At 50.4% G+C, this 20996-nt stretch overlaps 6 protein-coding genes across 6 annotated transcripts; 3 read left to right on the top strand and 3 right to left on the bottom strand.

The window, feature by feature from the left end:
* Positions 1-624: 624 nt before the first annotated feature.
* Positions 625-2031, top strand: PGRI_073890 (Aspartate/glutamate/uridylate kinase; the record flags this gene model as incomplete). The annotated part of the gene is made up of 1 exon (XM_040795103.1): positions 625-2031. The coding sequence occupies one exon, from the start codon at positions 625-627 to the stop codon at positions 2029-2031; it is 1407 nt and encodes a 468-aa protein (XP_040652780.1).
* Positions 2032-2939: 908 nt separating this feature from the next.
* PGRI_073880 (ankyrin repeat domain-containing protein) lies at positions 2940-3766 on the bottom strand (the record flags this gene model as incomplete). The annotated part of the gene is made up of 3 exons (XM_040795102.1): positions 2940-3005; positions 3083-3463; positions 3560-3766. The coding sequence occupies 3 exons, from the start codon at positions 3764-3766 to the stop codon at positions 2940-2942; spliced, it is 654 nt and encodes a 217-aa protein (XP_040652779.1).
* A 783-nt stretch (positions 3767-4549) lies between these two features.
* On the top strand, positions 4550-5893 carry PGRI_073870 (Branched-chain amino acid aminotransferase II; the record flags this gene model as incomplete). Its single annotated transcript, XM_040795101.1, has 5 exons — positions 4550-4583; positions 4643-4678; positions 4755-4895; positions 4956-5590; positions 5642-5893. The coding sequence occupies 5 exons, from the start codon at positions 4550-4552 to the stop codon at positions 5891-5893; spliced, it is 1098 nt and encodes a 365-aa protein (XP_040652778.1).
* Positions 5894-6341: 448 nt separating this feature from the next.
* Positions 6342-8193, bottom strand: PGRI_073860 (cytochrome P450; the record flags this gene model as incomplete). Its single annotated transcript, XM_040795100.1, has 6 exons — positions 6342-6976; positions 7041-7406; positions 7466-7723; positions 7785-7844; positions 7901-8051; positions 8116-8193. The coding sequence occupies 6 exons, from the start codon at positions 8191-8193 to the stop codon at positions 6342-6344; spliced, it is 1548 nt and encodes a 515-aa protein (XP_040652777.1).
* Positions 8194-8846: 653 nt separating this feature from the next.
* Positions 8847-13963, top strand: PGRI_073850 (Acyl transferase/acyl hydrolase/lysophospholipase; the record flags this gene model as incomplete). Its single annotated transcript, XM_040795099.1, has 5 exons — positions 8847-8917; positions 8968-9012; positions 9075-9559; positions 9614-13297; positions 13359-13963. The coding sequence occupies 5 exons, from the start codon at positions 8847-8849 to the stop codon at positions 13961-13963; spliced, it is 4890 nt and encodes a 1629-aa protein (XP_040652776.1).
* Positions 13964-15266: 1303 nt separating this feature from the next.
* PGRI_073840 (ABC transporter, integral membrane type 1) lies at positions 15267-20560 on the bottom strand (the record flags this gene model as incomplete). The annotated part of the gene is made up of 15 exons (XM_040795098.1): positions 15267-15510; positions 15573-15953; positions 16025-16108; positions 16166-16849; positions 16928-16978; positions 17037-17108; positions 17167-17290; positions 17343-17705; positions 17771-17933; positions 18005-18780; positions 18838-19071; positions 19124-19403; positions 19452-19681; positions 19740-20271; positions 20321-20560. The coding sequence occupies 15 exons, from the start codon at positions 20558-20560 to the stop codon at positions 15267-15269; spliced, it is 4458 nt and encodes a 1485-aa protein (XP_040652775.1).
* Between the last annotated feature and the right edge of the window lie 436 nt (positions 20561-20996).

Genomic DNA, 20996 nt, shown 5'->3' with positions numbered 1-20996 from the left:
GACTACATCCACCAATAAGGTTGCGTGTGGGGACAATCGCGCAACCTGGCAGTCACTAGAGGAGGCTTTCCTGAATCGGACAATGCCTTTCGCTCATCCAGAGTCTCGCTTGGCAACAGTAATACAGTAGTCATACAATCTGTAGCCGCTTAGGGCTAGACCGAGAGGCCACATGGCCCCCACGTTTCTGACTCTCGGCGCTGCAAGGGGCGGAAAAGCTGCATGGTGAGGGTCAAGGTCACAGATACGGTTAGGTCGACGCTAATTTTCGACTAAATTCTGACATCTCACCTAGCGGCTCATCGTGCAGTAGTTGGGTGGAGCACGATCGTGCTTAGCTCACCGTGCAGCATGCACGGGCACGGGTAGATCTGACATTCCCTGCTTACTTTCTTTGTGGGTTTGCTGTCACGGTCAGGCCGGGGGTCAATGGAAAGCAAGATGCGCCACATTTCTGGATGACAATGGTGCAGAGTGCGCAAAACATGAGGCGAGCACGACTGCCATTACCAGCACCTGACTAGTATAAGCCCAGCTCGACGAATCCTCTGGCCACTCAGCCCCTAATTTATCTGCAATCGGCCAGCTTACCTTGGCCATTGGAGTCGAGGTAATTGTTCCACTATGCTGGCCCCATTGCTGGGTCGTTGCGGGCTCCCCACTCGCGCCAGCTGGGGCTATCTCTCTGTCCAGTCTTCGAGAGGGCAGCGGTCCTGCATGCATACCAATCGTGGGATAATAACCCAACTGCTACGTCTCATTGACTCCACACAGCACATACAGCAGTATCTCGGCCAGTTTCACCCTTCGCAGGGCGAATCTCTGGCCGTAATCGCTCTCGGGCCGAACTCACTCTCTCCGCCGCGAACCGCCGTGCGCGAGCAGCTCGAACAGCTGGCCGACTCACTAGCATTCCTACGCAGAGTCGGTCTGTTTCCTGTTGTCGTACATGGTGAGTTAGACCTGGATCTTCCGTCCATATCGACAATGGAGGGGCCCAACGATCAGCCGAATCAACTATGTCGCATCCGCACGACGAACCACCAGCTCAGCGCGCTCCTGGAGCAGCAGGATGTCGAGACACGACCCATCTCCTCTGGTATATTTACGGCCGTCTCTGAATCTGACGGCACGATGTCCTACCATCAGGGCCATGTGACAGATATTGCCACCCAGGGAATCAAGTCCGCTATCCATAATGGCTATATACCGGTCGTGGCAGCATTGGGCACTTCATCTGCAGAGTCTCGCACGTATGCGCTGGACACCCATGATGCCGTTGCACAATTGGCGCGAGTACTGCAACCGTTGCGTAGTATTTTTCTCGTCCGCGAGACCTCTCCCTCCTCCTTGTCGGCACTCATGGCTACTTCTCCCGCGATGCACGATCTAGCGCGCGAACTCAGGCCTCATGCCAGTATCATGCTAGGGGAGGCCACGGCCTTGCGCAGCACCATCTTTCCTGATCCCGCGCTCTGGACGGTACTGCGTAATCCACAGATCGTCCAGTCTGCCACCTCTCTCCAGGATTTTCCTTCACGAGAGGCCCTTCGCACCGCCCTTCAGCGTCATGTCATCTCCAATGGGGCCATTGACATCGATGCACTCCTAACGCAGCTTGAGACCAGAGACTTCATCGCTTACTTTGATCACGACCCGATCTCGCCAGCACCAGAACAGACAGTCAATAACCTCGCGCTTGTTTTCACGCAAGCATCGTTCCCATGGCAATTTGCTCCATCGCTGCCATCGGGTGATGCGGAGGCATATGCTCCACGGTCCATGGCCACATCCCGGGATAGTATCATCGGAAATATATCAGAGCTCGCCTTGTTTTCCATCTCCCACTTGGATTGGCATAATGGCGTGGCTCAGCGATTCTGGGACCGCATTCGGGAAGACCACGTTTCGCTCTGGGGCTCCCTGGCGGAGACCGATCCCAGTCTATCGTGGTGGCTCACTCGATCCTCCGGGCGTATCAAGCGACAGCTGGAGGAAAAGATTTACATGTGGTACGGGCCCGTTACTTAACCGTGTAGAAAGCGGCTAGGCTATTCAACCTAGACTTTTTTTATTTCATGAAAGCTTAGAAGATCGAGGTTCATATAGAGATATGTGCAAGCTCAGCTTAATGATAATACTTGATAATGGTTTCGGTGAACGAGACACGTAGATAAGTAGTCGCATCTAAGCAAGAACGCGTGTGATACACTGGTGTTGGGAAAGAAATGGTCGTGTTGCCATACTTTTCTGCTATAGTGCACCGCCTTTCAGCACCTCACCCGTATTCCTTAGATGTTTCTTTTCTTTTCTTTTTTTTCAACTGCGCACGAGTTACTTTTGCTTAAAAGAAGGTGCAGAACGAGCGTCATTTATCAATCAGTGCGTAAATCTGAATTATCAAGTGCTTTAAATACTTGTGGATGGTGGAGTTACAGATGCACCTGGGCAACTCATGGCGCCGATAATATATATCCAGAGACCCCCCCAATCGCTGTTTTAGTCACTGGCAACAACGCAATAGCCACGAGATAGTAGGATATCTAAGCGAGTACCTTATGGATAAGATGCAAATCCGAGAAAATACCTACATATCTAATTATATCAATTTTCAAGGTCAATGGCAATTCAAGTTCCAAGATTAGGATAAGACTGTTCTGACTACCTATATGAGGTCGTAAGCCCTAGCATTATCTAACTTCATATTGATGTTTTTCACAACAACAGCACATTTATGACATTAAAATTGATTGGATGGAAAGGTGGTGGAAATTTAGGTTGGGGAGAAGCTTTGGATCTTTGTTTTACCTCTCTGCGACCGCCGTGGACTTGAAGTCTGGGGTTTCATTTTCATCTGGGCACTAATAGCTAAACATGAAGGTTGTATCTATATTTCTTAGGTATACCTACTAAGTACATTTTTTGTTCCCTAGCAGCCATCATTTCAACCCAAACAGGCAATCCTGACGATCAAGATGGTCCAGGGCGTTGCCCCACCAAAGGTCCTGATAAGAATATCAACTCATCACACGCTTGTTGCCCTTACATCCAATCGGGCATTATGTGCCACTAACAAGCTCACTACCGCAACATGCCCGTTCTCACTCGCCAGATGCAATGCAGTGGCTCCGCATCGGTCCTGAACGTTCACGTCGATCATATCTGAGGCGAGTAAGAGCCGTACAGTGCCAAGGTTGCCTTGTTGAGCAGCGATATGCAGCGGGGTCTGGCCGCTGGCGTTCTGAATATTGATACTGGCGCCGCGTGAGCGCTGTTGATGAAGCATGCGCTCATGAGCAGAACAGCAGGGTGGACTACGATCTGGCTTTTTGGACATGGGACTGGGATGGTGTGGCTGTGGCTGTGAACCTGCTGTGGGAGGATTGACTTGACTGGATGGTGGGGTGGGAGGGAGAGATGAAAGGAGTGCCGGGTCAGATTGAGTGGGCATGGGGCATTCGTCCTATAAAGAGTTAATCGATAAAGTCACTTCATCGGCGTCACAGAGCAAAGTACAAGAGCAAGGGCGAAAGAAAAAGCCAAAAAGCAAGTGACATACAATGGAGTAAGTTTCGGAGTAGAAAGGAATATCGTCTTGCGGGGCACCGGGCAGGGCTATGTATAACTCTGACTCGGACATAGAATTATTAGTGATAGCTGCCCAGTCTGCTGAGCCGGCCAGGTTGTCATGGTGCCACTTTGTATGAGGAGAGGGCCAAATAGTCTCGATTTCGGCTTGCATCAGGCTGCCACGAAACTCGTGCATAGCCTTAGGTTTAGAAGGTCTCGACCACCAAGTTCTATCTGTTTCAGTCATGAGCAGATAAGCAGGGGATCAAATCTACTCACAGGCAGAATCAGACTGTATGCATTAGACGAGCCGTGGTCTCCTTGCATGACTGGAGCTGATATCCTGTGTAGTGTGAAGAGGGAATGGGAAAGTGAAGGATAGGGAGAGAATGTCTGATTCCGATGATGCCGCTCTCGTCCGCGGACGACTACTATTGCCGCTAGGGACACTGGACTTACTATTTAACCTGTGTGTAGAGTATTGAATTGGACAGGAAAAAGAGTATTTCTACGCAGCTACCATGTATATCTTTCGCCATTTGAGTCACCCAAAACGAGTCCAGGTGAGCAGTGGGAAGTTACCGCCCCCAAATGTTGGGGGCGAGGGCGAGATTGAAGGCGCATTGGGAAGATGTAGCGACGGTTGGCTTTCCCGGGGAATTTTACCCGAGCCTCTTGTGCTGATGCTGCATAGTGCTGCATCTACTGAATCTTAGAAGAGTGAGGTTGCAGTAGCGGCGGGAGGTATATGCAATGTGAGAAAGGACCGCGTGGCTGCGTTGCTGACAAGAACGAGTGGAACCTTCCAAGGTTGGAAGTAAGCCCCGCGAAATTAAATAATGAAACTATTGGCAGAAGACCTCATAAAATTGGCTGAAGAGTCTGATACCTAACGGGACCCTTGAAATAATTTACTCTATCTGTACCCGTCTCTTCACCAATCTTTCAAATTGGACGATATTGGCTTCTAATTGCTAGGATGACTTTCCCGACAGCCCCTGCGCCCAATGTTGGTTAGTACAAGTGCTTAAATATGTATAGCAATTTTAGTAAAGACATTAACACAATGTAGAATGGACCAAATTAGGTCTGGCTGTGACCGATATGGGTGAGTGCCTCTCCAAAGATTATTCACCTTGCTATAATTTCTTCAAAATGAACCTAATCGATTATTACCTTCCTAGTCAATGGCCACATCGAATCAACCTATTCGGTCGAAAAGGGCAAGTGGACAGCACCCAAATTCATCGAGGATCCCTATCTACGAGTGCACGGACTCTCAACCGCCCTGAACTATGGCCAGCAGGTGTACGAGGGTCTAAAAGGTACTTATGGGACGTCAGGCTCATAACAATCAGTCCAAACATCCTAACAACCCCAATTAGCCTACCGCACCCAGAGCGGCAAGATCCAAATCTTCCGCCCAGCCTTCCATGCCGCGCGTATGCAGCACTCGGCAGATGTGGTATCAATTCCACCTGTCCCTATAGACCATTTCATTGCTGCCGTCAATGCAGCCGTCGTGTACAATGCCGAGTGGGTTCCCCCCTATGAGAGTGGTGCAGCCCTGTACATCAGGCCCGTGCTGTTCGGATCCAGCGGGCACTTGGCCCTCACGCCACCGGCTGAGTACACGTTGTGTGTTTATGTCCAGCCATTTAGTAGTTACCATGGAACGGCACCGCTGCCGGCAGTGACTTTGGAAGAGTTTGATCGGGCAGCTCCCAAGGGGACCGGGCATGCTAAGATCGGAGGTAATTACGCGCCCGTGATGAAGTGGTCCAAACACGCGATGAAAGCGGGATTTCCGATGACGTTGCATCTGGATAGCAAAACCGGGGAGGACATTGATGAGTTCTCAACCTCGGGGTTCATGGGCGTCAAGATCATTCAACAGGAAGGGGGAGCGGAGCAAGTGGTCTTGGTCGTGCCGAAGAGTGATAATATCATCAACAGCGTGACCTCGGATAGTTTGATGGCGATTGGAAAAGGGTTGGGTTATCAAGTGGAGCATCGCACGGTTAGTTTTGGTTTCCTATCTCTTACCAGATAGCTGGCTAATGATGACCAGGTCAAATACGCTGAATTGTCGACCTTTAGTGAAGTGATGGCCGTGGGAACCGCCGCTTGCTTGGTTCCTATTCGCTCGATCACCCACCAGTCGCGCGGGGACTACTTTGTTTACACAACTGAGAGCGCTGCTGGCCCAGTCTGTCAAAAGCTGTATGCAGAGTTGACAAGTCTTCAGCGCGGTGACAGGGAGGATAGCCTGGAATTGTGTCATGAGGTGAAGCAAGTACTTGATGGAGTTGTGCAAGAGTAAATAAGAGAACGTCAATTACATATCATGAGAGACTCAGGGCCGCTAAGTTGAAATTGCCCGCTCTCAAGCGAAAGAGCTCAAGTGTCAAGATGTGGGAATTTTCCGCAATGTTCTTTCCAAATGTCCGAGTAAAGAAAGTCTTCACAATAGAAACAACATTTGGGATATTCCTTAGTGCCAAGTTTATTCTCAGAAGGTGTAACGTACTTTGGACTTACAAATCAAGTTAGGTGACAACGAGGTAAGGGCCTGGGTGACTACGCATATATTCAATAACAATTGTCTAAGACAAAGACATCAGACCGCATGCCAAGTTTCACCTGCAATACCGGGAAGATGGCGAAGTCAACGCATAAAGGCTCTGTGCAAACACGATTTCATTCAATTCATTCGATCTCGCCATATTATCTTTTAAATCCTCATTCTTCTGTCTAACAACACATCTTGCTTACTGGCGTAAGCGGAGCTGCACAATTGGCCCATTCTTTGCCGCCGTGACATGATCATGAAGTTGATACTCCCCCTCACGGCTTCGTCCGGGGCCCTGAGAAGCCGAACCGCCGCCCACATGTTCGGTGCCCGGTGCAGGACGGAAATCATACTTGGATAACAGATAGGCCATGGTCAAAGACAACTCAGTCAGGGCCAATCCTTTGCCCAAGCAACTTCGGGGCCCAATTGAGAAGGGTGTAAATGCGGAACGAGCAAGTTGGACCTTATCGGGCTCGTCGAGCCAACGATCAGGGCGATACTCGAATGGCTGCGGATAGTACTCGGCATTATGATGGACAGCATAAATGCAAGTGCCAACATCATAGCCGCGAGGAATTACATGCCCGTCAATCACAACACCATCCTGAATCACCTCGCGCCACAATGAGCTGCTGGCCGGAGGAGACATACGTAGAGTCTCATCAATACATGCACGAAGGAATACACATTCGGTGAGACCAGCTCCGAGGCTGACATCATTGGGATCAGGGAACACAGCGCGAACCTCGGTCTTGACTCTCTCGTAGATATCAGGGTAACGGCAGAGGTAGAAGAAGATTGATGCAATAGCCGTGGAAGTGGTATCGGATCCTGTATGTGCGCAAGATTAGTGTATGACCAGAGTAGCATAGGAATGTTCAGGGGAGCTACATACCAGCCACGATCATAGTAGTGCTCTCCGCTCCAATCTCAGCTGGGGTAAAGCTCTGTTTTGTCTCCGGATCCACTGCATCGAGCAAGAACGAGAAAACGTCATTACGCTTCAGGGGTTTGACTGACATTCGCTTCTTTAGCAGCTGGTTAACGAAGCGAATGAAAATGTTACGGCCAGCAATGGCCTCGGGGAATAGTTTGCGGTCAAGGCGGCGAGTGGACAACTCGCCTGCTTGAAGGAGAACTCCTGTCCGCACATTGGAGTCTTCAATGGATTGGACAATATGTCGATTTTCAGGACTGCCGATGAGATCGAAGCTCTCACCAAAAATCACGCTAGACATGATATCGAAAGTCAGGTAGTTTGCTGATGGTTATTAGTCCGCTGTATCCGACCACGAAATTTGACAAACAAAGAAGACATACACCACTTGGCCATGTTCTGCGGAGAAGACCATTCGCCTGCCGAAGTGTCTTGGACCAGCGTATCACAAAATGTGCGCACCAGGCCCATGATAGTATCCTCAAACCCACGGAGAGCATTGTCTCCAAATCCCTGGGCGATAGTACGGCGTTTGCGACCGTGTTGTTTCTTGTCAATCAGGGTAAGAGTATTGGGAGCCCGATGAACCATGGCCCCGTAGGCGGCCGACTTCTGAACTTGCTTTGTGAATGCATAGATCTCTGCAACATAGCAGACGCTCAGCAAAAGGTACATAAAAAGATGTGTCGATGGATCATTTACCTTTCAAGCCAGTGTTGCTATTGAACAGAACGCGATTGGGTGCGTATCGAACAATATCGCCTATCACGCAGCAGGTCAGCATGAAAGCACCACAGCATAAGAGGATCGCTTCGAACCGTATTTCTCGTGACAACGCATCATATCAAGATGCAGATCTCCCCTCCATGCATAGTATCCGCCATAGAGGTTCGTGACTTTGGCCAAGACAGGCCCGGGGAATTTGGCAAGAGGATGGAACCATATGCGGTAGACGATGATGGCAAGTCCCTTTAGAAAATATGAATAGTTAGAACACACAAGTCTGCTAATGACGATCATGAAAGGAGCTCACATAAGCTACAAGGGCAAGAGGAACAGCCTTGACCAAAATCACGAGAGGAGCTTCCCTCAGTCGTTCGACTGCAATCATGGCAAACGATAAATGATTACTAGACTCTGGAAATATGTCTACAATCTGCGAGTATAGAAAACGTCTGAGATCCCGCTGGATCAGGGCGCTGACTATAATAAAATTACTACGACGGAGAGTGGCTGATTTCTCTGGAGTAATTAAGCCACACCATACGACTTTGGATACTATGCCAGAAATATTTAGGACCGTTTCGGCCTCGAGTTAGCCCATAATTCTCCGATGCCCTTTCAACTAATCCATTGTGTTTGTTGGTGGTACCTGATGCAGAACCAGGATAAGCACAGATTCAGCCCTGTCTCCACCCATGTAAGCCCTAATTATTTGGCGCTAAGTGATGTAGCATCATCATGCACTGTGAGCAGCTAGTGTCATATCTATTACGAGTATGGGGCTAAAATATGCGAACCGCTCTGCATGATGATGTTGGATCGTGTTCTGAGCACATGGCTTGAGGGTCCGGTGGCTGACCACATGGTAGGCCCTGGGCTGTTGCCGATAATAGCTAAACCCGACGGGGCATTGCAAAGAAGGGCCCAAAACACATAGCAAGAGCTTCTAGCCGGGAAATATGTAGATTGACCTAAATAGTGGATTCTCTACGCATCTAGTTCACAAGAAATAATCGTAGACGTCAGTGCGATTCCTAAGAAATGTCGCAGACAACAATGCAGCCCCAGGTTGGGCAACAACTAGCATATCTGCTCTTGGTTGAGTTGCTGGCGTGAGTGATAGTCCTCGAAATATCTCATCATAGTATAATGTCGCTGACAGCAGGACTGCATACGATAGCCATCAATTTGCGTCTCCGGTCCAATGGTAAGCCGCAGTCACCGAGAAAGCAACGAAGAATGAGCCTTGGGTTTGTTAACATTGAATAGGATTGCGACGCAAGATGTCCTCCTCAAAGAGCATAATGTTGAGCGCTTCGTCGAAATCGGACCCGCCGATGTCCTCACCAGCATGCTCAAGAATACTGTCGCTCGACACCTCAAATCCCAAGATGCGGCTCGCAACATCACTCGACGGTTTCTTTCTTATGCGCAAAATGCACAAGAGATTCAGTATTTGTTAGAGGCAGGTACAGTGGCAACCCCAGAAAAAACGAAGAAGATCGAAACACCCACCAAGTCAACTGTGACCGAAGCGGCCACAACTGCCCAAGTTACTGTGAACGGCCTCCAAACGGCGGAGTCTTCTGAAGCTCAACTGAGAGTCACCGCCTCAACGCAGATCGCCAATGCTGCCCCGATCCCGGACGCTCAAATTGATGCAAAGGAGATCCTGGTTGCTATCGTCGCAGGAAAGCTACGAAAGAGTCATGGTGAACTGGCAACAATGAAAACAATCAAGGCTCTAGCCAATGGTATGTGACTTGCTCGGTTAGAAAGACGCAATGATGATACTAATCGTAATGCAGGTCGATCAACAATGGAGAATGAGATTGTTGGGGACCTCGATGCCGAGTTCGGCTCGCTCCCGGAAAAGCCAGAGGATATGTCTCTTGATGAGTTGGCAAACCTGCTACAATCTGCGCCCTCTTTCTCGGGGCAGTTGCGCAAAGTTTCAACTGGTCTATTGTCCAAGGTCTTCGCGCAGAAGCTTCCCTCTGGCTTTTCCAGTGGGGATGTTCGTGATTATTTGAAGTCCCGATGGGGTCTGGGCCCAGGTCGTCAAGATGCAATCTTTCTGCGAGCAAGCACGGCGCAAATCTCATCGAGGTTGACGGACCAAAAAGATGCACACTCTTTCTTCGATACAATTGTGCAGCAATATGGCACTGATCACGGGCTCAACCTTTTGGGCGTCACCCAAACTGGGGCGACTGCGGTAACAGTCACAACTGCAGTGGACAGTGCAGCCCTCGACTCCGTGGTGAAGGACCAGACCAAGCTCAAGAAGTCCTTAATGGAACTGTATGCACGGCTCCTAGGAAAGGACCTGAGGCAAGATGCCCACGAGGCGCTGAAAGCACAACTAGCAACGGCCGAGCTGCAGCACCAATTGGACGGCATCACGGCGGAGGTAGGTGATTTCTTCCTTTCCGGCATTCGGCCTCTCTGGGCAGCCTCCAAGCTTCGACGTTTCCATTCAAGCTGGAACTGGGTCTTACAAGACACCCTCGACCTCTTTCATCGAATCCTGCGTGGTGACTTCTCAGATGCGGATTATGCCAAATATAGCAACGCCATTGCGAATCGATCTAGTCCCCGCTTAGTGCGCATGCTGAATTATCTAGCCAACAACGAATCTTTGGCCTGGGGACCTCGGTATCCTGAAGCCAAAGCGGCCGTGCATCGCCTATTGGATCGTTGCGAGAAAACTCGCATCCCTCGGTTTGAGCCTCTGGCTGCCAGTTACGATGCTCTAATCAAAGGCCCCAGCACCGATATTGATGAGAAGGGCAATATCAAGTATTCCGAAGTCGCTCGTGGCGAATCTCCGGTTGTTGCACCGATCACAATCAAGACTCGTGGTCAGTCATCTTGGCATATCAACCAGCCGATGACTACATTGTACCGCGAGGAGGTGCAAACCTCTTGGAGTGAAGGAGTGACTTTTGTCAACAAAAATGTGCTGATGACAGGAGTCAGCGCAGGGTCGATAAATGCCGAGGTCCTGAAAGGTCTTTTGAGTGGTGGTGCCAAAGTGGTCATCACTACCAGCAGTTATTCATCCTCTACCACCCGCTATTACCAGAACCTCTACGTCGAGCATGGCGCCCGGGGCTCCGAGCTCATCGTCGCTCCCTTCAACCAAGGCAGTCAACAAGATCTTGAAGGCCTTGTAGAGCACATTTTCGCAGATACCGGGCTAGGCTGGGACCTGGACCATGTAATCCCCTTCGCTGCAATTACAGAGTCTGGACGAGAGATTGACCAAATTGATTCGCGCTCGGAGCTTGCCCACCGAATCATGCTTACCAACACCTTACGTTTGCTGGGCGCCATCAAGAAACAAAAGCAGGCCCGCGGGTATCGCACGCGACCCACCCAAGTCATCCTGCCACTTTCTCCAAACCACGGTGCCTTTGGTAACGATGGCTTGTACGGCGAGTCCAAGCTTGCGCTTGAATCACTATTTGAAAAGTGGCACTCGGAGAGCTGGTCTGCGTATCTATCCATCTGCGGTGCCGTTATTGGATGGACTCGTGGTACGGGGCTCATGGCAGATAATAATATCGTTGCCGCTGGCATCGAACTTCATGGCGTACAAACCTTCTCGACAGCAGAGATGGCAGCGTATATTCTGGTGCTGCTGACGCGCAAGTTGGCCAGCGAATGCAACGTCCAGCCATTGTATGCCGATCTCACAGGAGGGCTGAACGCCATTCCAAATCTTCGAGCCACGCTGGATAAGGTCCGCCGCGATATCTTCGACCAAAGTACTCTTCGTGCCAATTTGGCTCGAGAAAAGGAAGCTGAAGAGAAGCTCACTATTTTGGGTGTCCAGGCAAAAGACAAAGAGGTTGCTCGGCCTCGCCTGGCAAATATCCCGTTCACATTCCCGCCATTACCTGATGAAGACATTGAAGTCCAAGCCTTGCGGGAAAGGCTACTTGGAATGGCGAACCTGGATCGCGTCGTGGTGGTGACTGGATTCTCCGAGATAGGACCATTCGGTAACTCCCGTACTCGGTGGCAGATGGAGGCTACTGGACGCCTGTCACTCGAAGGGTGCATTGAGATGGCTTGGATGATGGGCTTGATCACACATTACAATGGACTCCTAGACGGCCAACAATATACAGGATGGGTGGACGCGAAAACCAAGAAGGCTGTCCAAGACCTCGACATCAAGGTTCGCTATGAAGAGTATATTCTTGCCCATACGGGGATCCGTTTGGTGGAGGCCACACTAGATGCACAGGAGACAGCTGGAAAAAGGCAATTGCTTCAAGAAATTCTTCTCGAGGAAGACCTACCGGAATTCGAGGTTTCCCCCGAAGTGGCGCAGCAACTTGTCAACGAGCATGGCGAGAAACATGTTGATGTCCTGTCGCTCGGAGAGCGTTGTGTGGTCAACCTGAAGAAGGGGGCCGTCCTGATGATCCCCAAAGCCTTGAATTATGACCATGCTGTGGCAGGACAGGTCCCTACAGGTTGGGATGCACGCACGTACGGCATTCCTGATGACATTGTTGCCCAGGTAGACCGTGGAACCCTCTTCACCTTGGTAAGCACGATAGAAGCTTTGATCGCGTCCGGGATCACCGACCCGTATGAGCTGTACCAGTATATTCATGTTTCAGAATTCGGTAACTGTATTGGTTCAGGCTTGGGGGGTGTTCATTCCCTGAAGAAGTTGTTCAAGGATCGATACATGGACAAAGACGTGCAGAAGGATATCCTCCAGGAGACCTTTATTAACACTACTGCCGCGTGGGTAAACATGCTACTCATATCCTCCTCTGGGCCCATCCGGACGGCGGTCGGTGCCTGTGCCACATCAGTCGAATCGTTGGAAACCGGATATGAGACGATCGCGACCGGACGGGCCAAGATCTGCCTGGTCGGAGGATATGACGATATGAACCAGGCTGTGGCAGAAGAATTTGCCAATATGAAAGCAACCACAGATGCGGCTGCTGAAGCAACAAAGGGTCGACTTCCCCAGGAGATGTCGCGACCCTCGGCAGAGAGCCGCAGCGGGTTCGTCGAATCACAGGGAAGTGGAATTGAGGTCATCACTTCTGCACGGTTGGCGTTAGATCTTGGCCTGCCTATTCAAGGTATTATTGCTTGGGTCGGCACCGCCAGTGACAAGACTGGGCGATCAGTGCCCGCGCCCGGGCAGGGTATTCTGACCAATGCACGCGAGCAGCCAACAAACCGCTTTCCCTCCCCCCTGTTAGATGTGCGATACCGCAAGCGTCGTCTGGCGGCACGTTTCGTCCAGATTCAGGAGTCAGTCGACTTAGAGGTAGAGACCATGGGAGATCTTGAAGACAGCGAAGCGCGTGAGCACCATCTCCGCTTTGTCGAGCAGGAGGCCAATCGCCAGCGCAAGGAAGCCCTGGACACCTTTGGCAATGACTTTTGGAAAAGTCAGACTTCGATCTCGCCCATTCGTGGGGCTCTGGCAGTCTTTGGTCTCGGCATTGGTGCGTCTTGCTCCCTTCCCCCCTTTCGCTTCATTCAATCTAACTTAACATGCTAAATTAGATGACCTAGACTTTGTCACTCTGCACGGCACCAGTACAGTGATGAACGATAAAAATGAGCCTGCTGTTCTCGAAGCCCAGATGAAACATCTCGGTCGCACACCAGGCAATCCACTCTTCGCCATCTCACAGAAATATCTGACAGGTCACCCCAAGGGTGCCGCCGGAGCATGGATGCTCAACGGTGGCTTGCAAGCTCTCAACAGCGGCATTATCCCAGGTAACCGCAATCTCGACAGCGTGGACGGCCACCTCGAGAAGAACGACTATATCGTCTACCCCAACCGTAGCATCACAACGTCCGGCCTGAAGGCTTTCTCCCTCACCTCATTTGGCTTCGGACAGAAAGGGGCGCAGGCCATCGTGGTCCATCCACGCTATTTGTATGCTATGCTGGAGCAGGCCGAGTTCAAACAGTATCGTGAGAAACGCCAGACACGTCACCGCAAGGCATTCCGTTTCTTCCACCGTGGAATGGTGACGAATACCATGTTTGTGCCTAAGACCGAAGCGCCATATACGCCAGAACAGCAAAACTCGGTGCTGTTGGATCCCACAGCCAGAGCGATTGCAAGTTCCGGGGCGACTCTCCAGTATTCCTTTTGAATTTTGACGCGTTTCTCAAACGTCACCTTGCCTGACACTGTGACGGTATTTGCAAATATTCCTTGTAGTAAATATAGCAATTCAATTTGACCATCGTTGAATAATATGTTCGAAGGTCTTTCCATGTTTAGAACTTGAGATGAATGCACAGCTAGCTCACCTGTCTGTTGTGGTGTTGGTGCTCTCGGGCGTAAACTTGTGCCCGAACAGCAGGTTTAAAAATACGGCTCGCTCAAGTCGCGCGCTGCTAGCATCTCCGGGCGGGTGCCTTCCCCTGCTGGTTACTACCCCTGAGCGTACGAGAAAGAATTATAAAAGGATAGGATTAGTACTACTATAATCTCCTGCGTATAGACTGTATTGGTTCTGGGCGAAACGGCTATGTTGGATGGGTTGAAACGTTCGACGTCTGTGGGATTAGGCCGGTGAGCCCTATGCTTATATGAAAGGTAGGTACTCTTGATGAAATGTAGGTCTTAAAGAGGCTATCACGACCCTCACTGGGTACTGTGATAGTAGGCTCTCGGTTTTATATATGTTGGTAAGGCGGGTTCAAAATAAAGACAATAGCTACGGGGTGGGATAGAGGGGATCTAGGCATCCCTAATACCTTTAGGGACCCTACCTAGGTACTAGTAAGTAAGGCCGTTAAACAGTGCTGGGGGTAGTAGGCTGATGGTGTGTAGGTATGTTGAAAATACTGGAAGGATTATGGGTGCGCGATGATATATATCCGTGCAAGGTTGTAGGGATATATATTGGTACTGAGTGCATCAGAGGCTAACACCGGCTGGGAGATCCCCTTTCCCTGAGGATACTGCCAACACGTTGGGCCTTTTACTAGACTTCCGCAAAGCCCACAAAGCCCACAAAGCCCAAAGCTCAAAGTCCAGCCCAGCCCAACCCGCAAATGGGCTGGGTTTTGGGCCTGAGGGTTGGGCCCATTAGTGGGCTTTGCTGAAGTCTACCTTTTACCCCTTGCCGCCCACTTCGATCATTGCTGGATCATTGCTGGATACAAGAGAGATCCAAGTATATGCTACTAGCTGCATGGAATTATAGAAAGCAGAAAGCCATTGTATGTGGAAAGATAATATTCCGTTCCTATTAGGGTAAGCATGAACACGTGCCATATTGTCCCAATGGGGAAGGATTGACCCTTTGATAAGCTCCGCCAGTGTCCACGGGTACCGAGAGCCTGATTTACTTTATGAAATGGACCTCAGGTAGACCCCTTGCAATGAACAGACAGGAAAAAAAACCTTAAGATATGTAAAAAAAAAACAAGATAGATACAAGAAGTTCAAAAGGCCATGGGCGTGCGATTGGAACTCCGCCCCGTGTCCCAGTAAAGCTCGGCGAAAGCACCTTTCTCCTCCAACAGCACTCCTGGCGGGCCATGCTCCTTGATACGTCCTGACTCCATGACAATGACTTCATCAAAGTCAACGATCGTCTCCAGGCGATGCGCGATGGCAATGATGGTGTGCGAAGCGAATTCTGATCGGATGAGTGATTGCATGATCTCATCGGTTTTAGAATCGATACTGTGTTTGGTGTGGTCAGCTTCTGGAGAGGGCACTGTCAAAGAGAAATTTCAATGACATACCTGCTAGTCGCTTCGTCGAGAATAAGAATCTTGCCCTCCGGGCGAACCATGGCGGATGCGAAACACAGGAGTTGTTTCTGACCAGGCGAGAAGGTTTGTGCTGTGATAATGGCGTCCAGGCCACCGAGCTCTTCAATCACATCCCAGAGCTTGACCTTTTGGAGCGCATTAATCAGGACTTCGTCATCGAGGCCACTTCCTGGGTCAATATTGAGTCGGACAGAGCAGTTGGGCAGTAAGAACGGCTCCTGAGAAATGCAGTTTAGCTGGGCGCGGAGCGAATTGCGACTAATAGTAGAGATGTCCAGCCCATCAATGACAATGGTGCCGCTCGTGAGTTCAATGAGACGGAACAGTGAGGAGATGAGTGATGACTTGCCACTAGAAAGAAAATAATTGGTTAGATTGGATCTAGAGAATACCAGCAGGAGCTCCAATGCGGGCGGACATACCTCCCAGAGCGACCGCAGATACCCACTTTGGTGCCGGGCCTGATTGAGAGCGAAATATCATCAAGAGCTCGGCTTGAGGAGCTTCTACACGCACAAATCAGCAACTTGGGATCAGTAGAAGGGGAGGAAGAGATATCTCACTGATATGAAGCAATCACGTTGTTAAATTCAATAACACCTCGATCAGGCCATTCGGCCGGGGGGTCTATCGTTTCTTCCTCCTGGTGCTCGGATGTGCTGGTACGGTGGAAGTGGCGAATACGTGACACAGCACCGATCGAGGTCTCGAGAACGGTCCATTGCATGACCAACCCCTGCAGATTCTCCGTGAAGACGACGATGTTCAGTAGAGCCACACCGACATAACCAGCGCTGAGACTGCCTCGCGTGGCGACAGCAATGCCTACCAAAGTAACAGCAAATCCGGCAACGCATAGCGCAATCACCAGTTCCAGCCAACGCTGAATGGAGAAAAGTAGGTAGAAGGGCTTTTGGCTGTCGTTGATCAATTTGGCGTTTTGCTTACGATACTGTGCTTCCCACTTGAAACTGCGAATGGTGACCAAGCCATTGAGGGTATCAAGGAAGTGCGAGATCAGAGGTGCTTTGGCCTCAATATCGAGATAACGGATCTGACGCGAGGTGCGGAGATAGAACCGTTGAATGAAATAGAAAGCCAATAGACAGGCGGGCACCGTAGCTGCGATATAGCTGGTTGAAACACATATGACCACCATCTGAGCGACACAGGTGAAGAAGGTGAGAATAGTGTTGAGAACGGCCAGAGGAAGTTCCATGTCGATGAGTTGAAGATCCTGGCTGAACCTATGGAGTGTGAGCAGGAGAATACATTGACACGGGGCTCAGTGCTGTTTGTCGCACAGATATAAAAGCTTAGCTTACCGATTGGTTGTTTGGCCAACATCAGTACTGTGAAAGAAGGATAATGGGGAGCTGTTCGGCAAAGTCAGTGACACCGTAATAGACAGACAGGAGGGAGGAGATCACATACTCTAGAACGCTTTTCAATAGTTGAGCATGCATGGACTTGGCTGCGCGGGCAACCAGGTTCGACATCAGATGCCTAAAAACATGTCAGCCTCAAAATCCGGTACCCATTATAAGGGCGAGTCCAGACGAACCAGCAAGCCAGGACAAGTGTGGACACTGCCATGACGGCAATCCAGCCATAAACGCCTAGCCAGTAACCAAGCATCCCATTTGGATGCCTCATATTCGAGGCCGTCCACCACTCAACCCAAATTGCTACATCGGTTAGCGTGGAGCTTGTGATACCGTATATTTGAGAAACACATACAAGGGAAAGTAATCCCCACCACGTAGCAGCAAATGAGGAAGATAAAGATGAGAGACCGCCATATCCCAAGGATCTTCATGTAGTACCAATAGATAGATATGTCACCTGTCCGCCGTCCGTCTTGAGGCGGTGGTGCCTCGAGGTCCAGGGCGGCTAGGCTCAGTGGCTGGTGTAATTTAGGGCCCGCAATTTCCGTGATTTCCATATCGTCTCCCACAGCTGCCTGCCGGCTGCCTTCTGGCGCCGACAGGCTATGAATATAACTATCTGAGCGCTCGTTCAGTTGTTTGTATGAGCCTTGTTCAACGATTGTGCCGGTTTTGGAGAGAGCAATGATGTGATCAGCAAACGAGAGGCGAGAGACTGCAGGAGGTGGCTCAGCATTAGTCCACAATATCTAGAAGATTACACGTAGATCTCCAACGTACCGCTGTTGCTGGTCATGATGATGGTGGCGCCCATGCGACGCAAGAGGCCACCGGGGGCCAGTAGGGCATTGAAGATGGCATCTTCAGTCGTACGATCGAGGCCACTGAACGGATCATCAAGGATCACTGTATCTGCACGCGAGTATACAGCACGCGCCAGAGCCTATCCAAGCAATGTCAGTTATCATCCGTTTTTCCCGGCTGATCCAATTCTTCTTTCATCAAAACACTTACCACTCGTTGCTTTTGGCCCCCACTGAGGGTAGCGGCTCCTGATCCCAGCAAGCCTTGATCTTGGTTTGGCTGGTCCCGGATGTCCTCCTCTAGTGCACATGCCTCCACCACAGTATTATACCAACCTAGATCAAACATGGACTCACCCAAAATATTCTCCTGCATACTGCGGTTAGTCAACCAAGGCACCTGGGTACAATAGGCGATGGTTCCAGCCTCGACATGAAGAGTTCCGATAGCAATTGGAGTTTCGTGCAGCAGCATGCGAACAAAAGTTGACTTGCCACAACCGACCGGGCCAACGATTGTGTTGAGTGTCCCACGGCGGATCTCAAATGAGGCCTGATCTATGACATTGGGTTTGGCCTCCTCCCAGCCAGTGCTGATGTTATGAGCAACTACAGCTAGCCCCGGGAGAGCGTCATAGCGAGGCAAGCCTTCACGGCTGGAGACGCTAGGGTACTCCACCCCCTTCTTTTCATCCACTATGATTGTGGTCTGGCTTGCAGAGCTCACAGTCTCGAAATCATCTACTTGGCCTTCGTAGCTCCGTGGAGAAGACTGCAAGAACAGGTTGATGCGCTTGATAGACCCAACACCCGTTGCAATTCCAGTCACGGCTTCGACCAGGTTGGAGATGGGGGTGGCCAACAGTGTAAATAGCGTCAACGAGGTGAATGCACGGGCAGGGGTCAATGTTTCATTATCATGGCCCCGGGCATTTAGGGAGTATATCAGGAAGGAGGCCAATGGAGTAACGGTGTAGTTGCTATATGCTGCTCCAATGTTAGTCCTCAGATGTAAGGATAGGATCTCGTGTAAATTCGACTCACCCACGGCGACAACGAGAATCAGCAATCGGCGGAACCGAATTGACATGCGCACCTCATGGGTACGCATAGATTGGACGGTGTTGTAGATTTTATCGGTCAAACCGGCCATGCGGACCCCTTTCATCGATCCTAACACCTGAGCGGTCATATCAACACGCTTCTCGATAGCCTCCAGCCATATCTTTTGACGTGGACCAGCCAGAGAAGATATGAGCACACACATCAACATACAAACTAAGAGAAGTCAGTATTGGCCACAACGGTAAAAGAAGAGCAAGATGCTTACCAACGACGACGACAATGGGAGCGACACTAGCGATGCCCAGCTGCCGCCAAAGCAGATAAAGAGCAATTGGAATTTCCACAATACACGCCCAGACGTCATGTATATAGCGGAATCCACTGGAAATCCGCTCAATATCCGCATTCATTAGGGTGACCGGGGTGCTGGATTCTATATCGCTGTCGCGCATGACGGTGACGTGTCGGAACATCATGTCAATCATACTAGCCCGCATCATAGACACCACTCTGTAGGCTTGATGCTGAGCGAGCGCTGTGGTGACCTGACGGAATTAGTCTCGAATTCTGGTGGAAAGCAAGTCAGGACTTACCGCAAGGCCGATATATGTGACCGCGAAGGCGCCGATCAAGCCATATCCTTGTCTCATAGTGTTAGGTCCATCCTCAGAGTCCACCCATGTAGTAGTAGTCTCTACCAGGAATGGTTGAGCAAATGTAAAGCCAATCTGCAACGCGCGAGGAAGAATTCCAAGCAGGAACGGCCCGGCGTAGTACCGCATTGACGCCCAGAGTAAACTATGCGGCTGGTCCCAGTTGGCACCTATTCGCATGTGGGGGTTAGTTTACACCTATTAGTGCTTTACCAGAGGTATATTTACCTTTTCTCCAGAGAGTCTCCAATCCATTGGGTCCAACACCCGTCGCACACAAAGCATCTTCCAGTGCTGGCAGCTGTGCCACTGTCAAGTCTGTTCGACTCCCAAGCAGCAATAGGGGATTGATCCACGTAAAGAGGCTCAAGCCCAGCACCCCCGTGGCGGTCTCTGGGGGTGGATTTTGATAAGCACGTTTCAGAACAGAGCCTTTAGGAATCGACTCGACGACTAGCAGGACAACTCGGAGGCATAGATTGACTGTGTAAAGAATGGGAATGACGCGATTTGACTCCACAAAGTATAGAGTGCGAGATTCCGGAATCGAAAGCAATGAAGAGAGAAAAAGATAGCCGGTGTTTATCGTGGACGGTTTGATGGTGCGGGCGTGTTCATATTGAGAAAGAATTCCGAGTACTAGGTAGGCCACCAGCGTAACGGTAGCAGTGCCGATCGTGGCACGTGTTGTTTTCCCAAAGGATGATGCCCATAGACCGAGGAGAGTTGCCTGAATGATTACCAAGAGGGCATATACAATCTGCGAGCGCGATCAGTAAGGTGCTTCCACCGAGTGGAAGGCGACATACCAGCTTGACGATGCCCCAGTAACCCCCTGTGATTTTGACATTTTCCTTTCGAAGGTAATTAATCCTTGGCAATGCCCAGACGAGAAAGAATACTGTCACTGGCAAGGCCAAGATGACAGATTCGAAATACCAGGTGAAGTCAAACCCAGAGGCACAGAGTTCACTAACTATAGGTCCGAATTGATCCTCGAGGTCGAGAGCACAAATAGTCGTCCTGGGACGAAGCCATTGTGACACCATTGTGAATCTGGCACAAACGGCTTGGACTGCAAAATGCTCGATCTTCCTGATCACCGTTTCATTTTTCCTCACCAGGTGGGGGAAACAGTGGTTCAAGTCAAGCAGCTGCAGCAGTGGAGTGCAACATCAAGGCCAAAATAGACAGTTATGGGGCGCTTACACTCTCTGGCAGCCTAGCCCCCAATACGATGGGGTGAGATGGGTAAAATGGGCCCGATGGCGTTCATAAAATCAGCCTTAGCGTGCGGCTACTAGCTGCACGGTGAGAATTAGTGCTTACGACCTGCCAAGACCCGGTGAAATGCGTGAGAAACATCTTCTCGTTCGTGCACGCTCATCTGATTTTATCAGTCTAGCTGCCTGACATCTACTTGCTTCCCGGATTACCCATCCATTGCCACATCATCCCCCATCGCATCAGCCTCTAGTATCCACA

This window comes from Penicillium griseofulvum, assembly GCF_001561935.1.
Source record: "Penicillium griseofulvum strain PG3 chromosome Unknown contig_6, whole genome shotgun sequence".
Lineage (NCBI taxonomy): Eukaryota > Fungi > Ascomycota > Eurotiomycetes > Eurotiales > Aspergillaceae > Penicillium > Penicillium griseofulvum.
The sequence above is the reverse complement of the archived record's forward strand: the minus strand, read 5'-3'. Positions and strand labels throughout refer to the sequence as shown.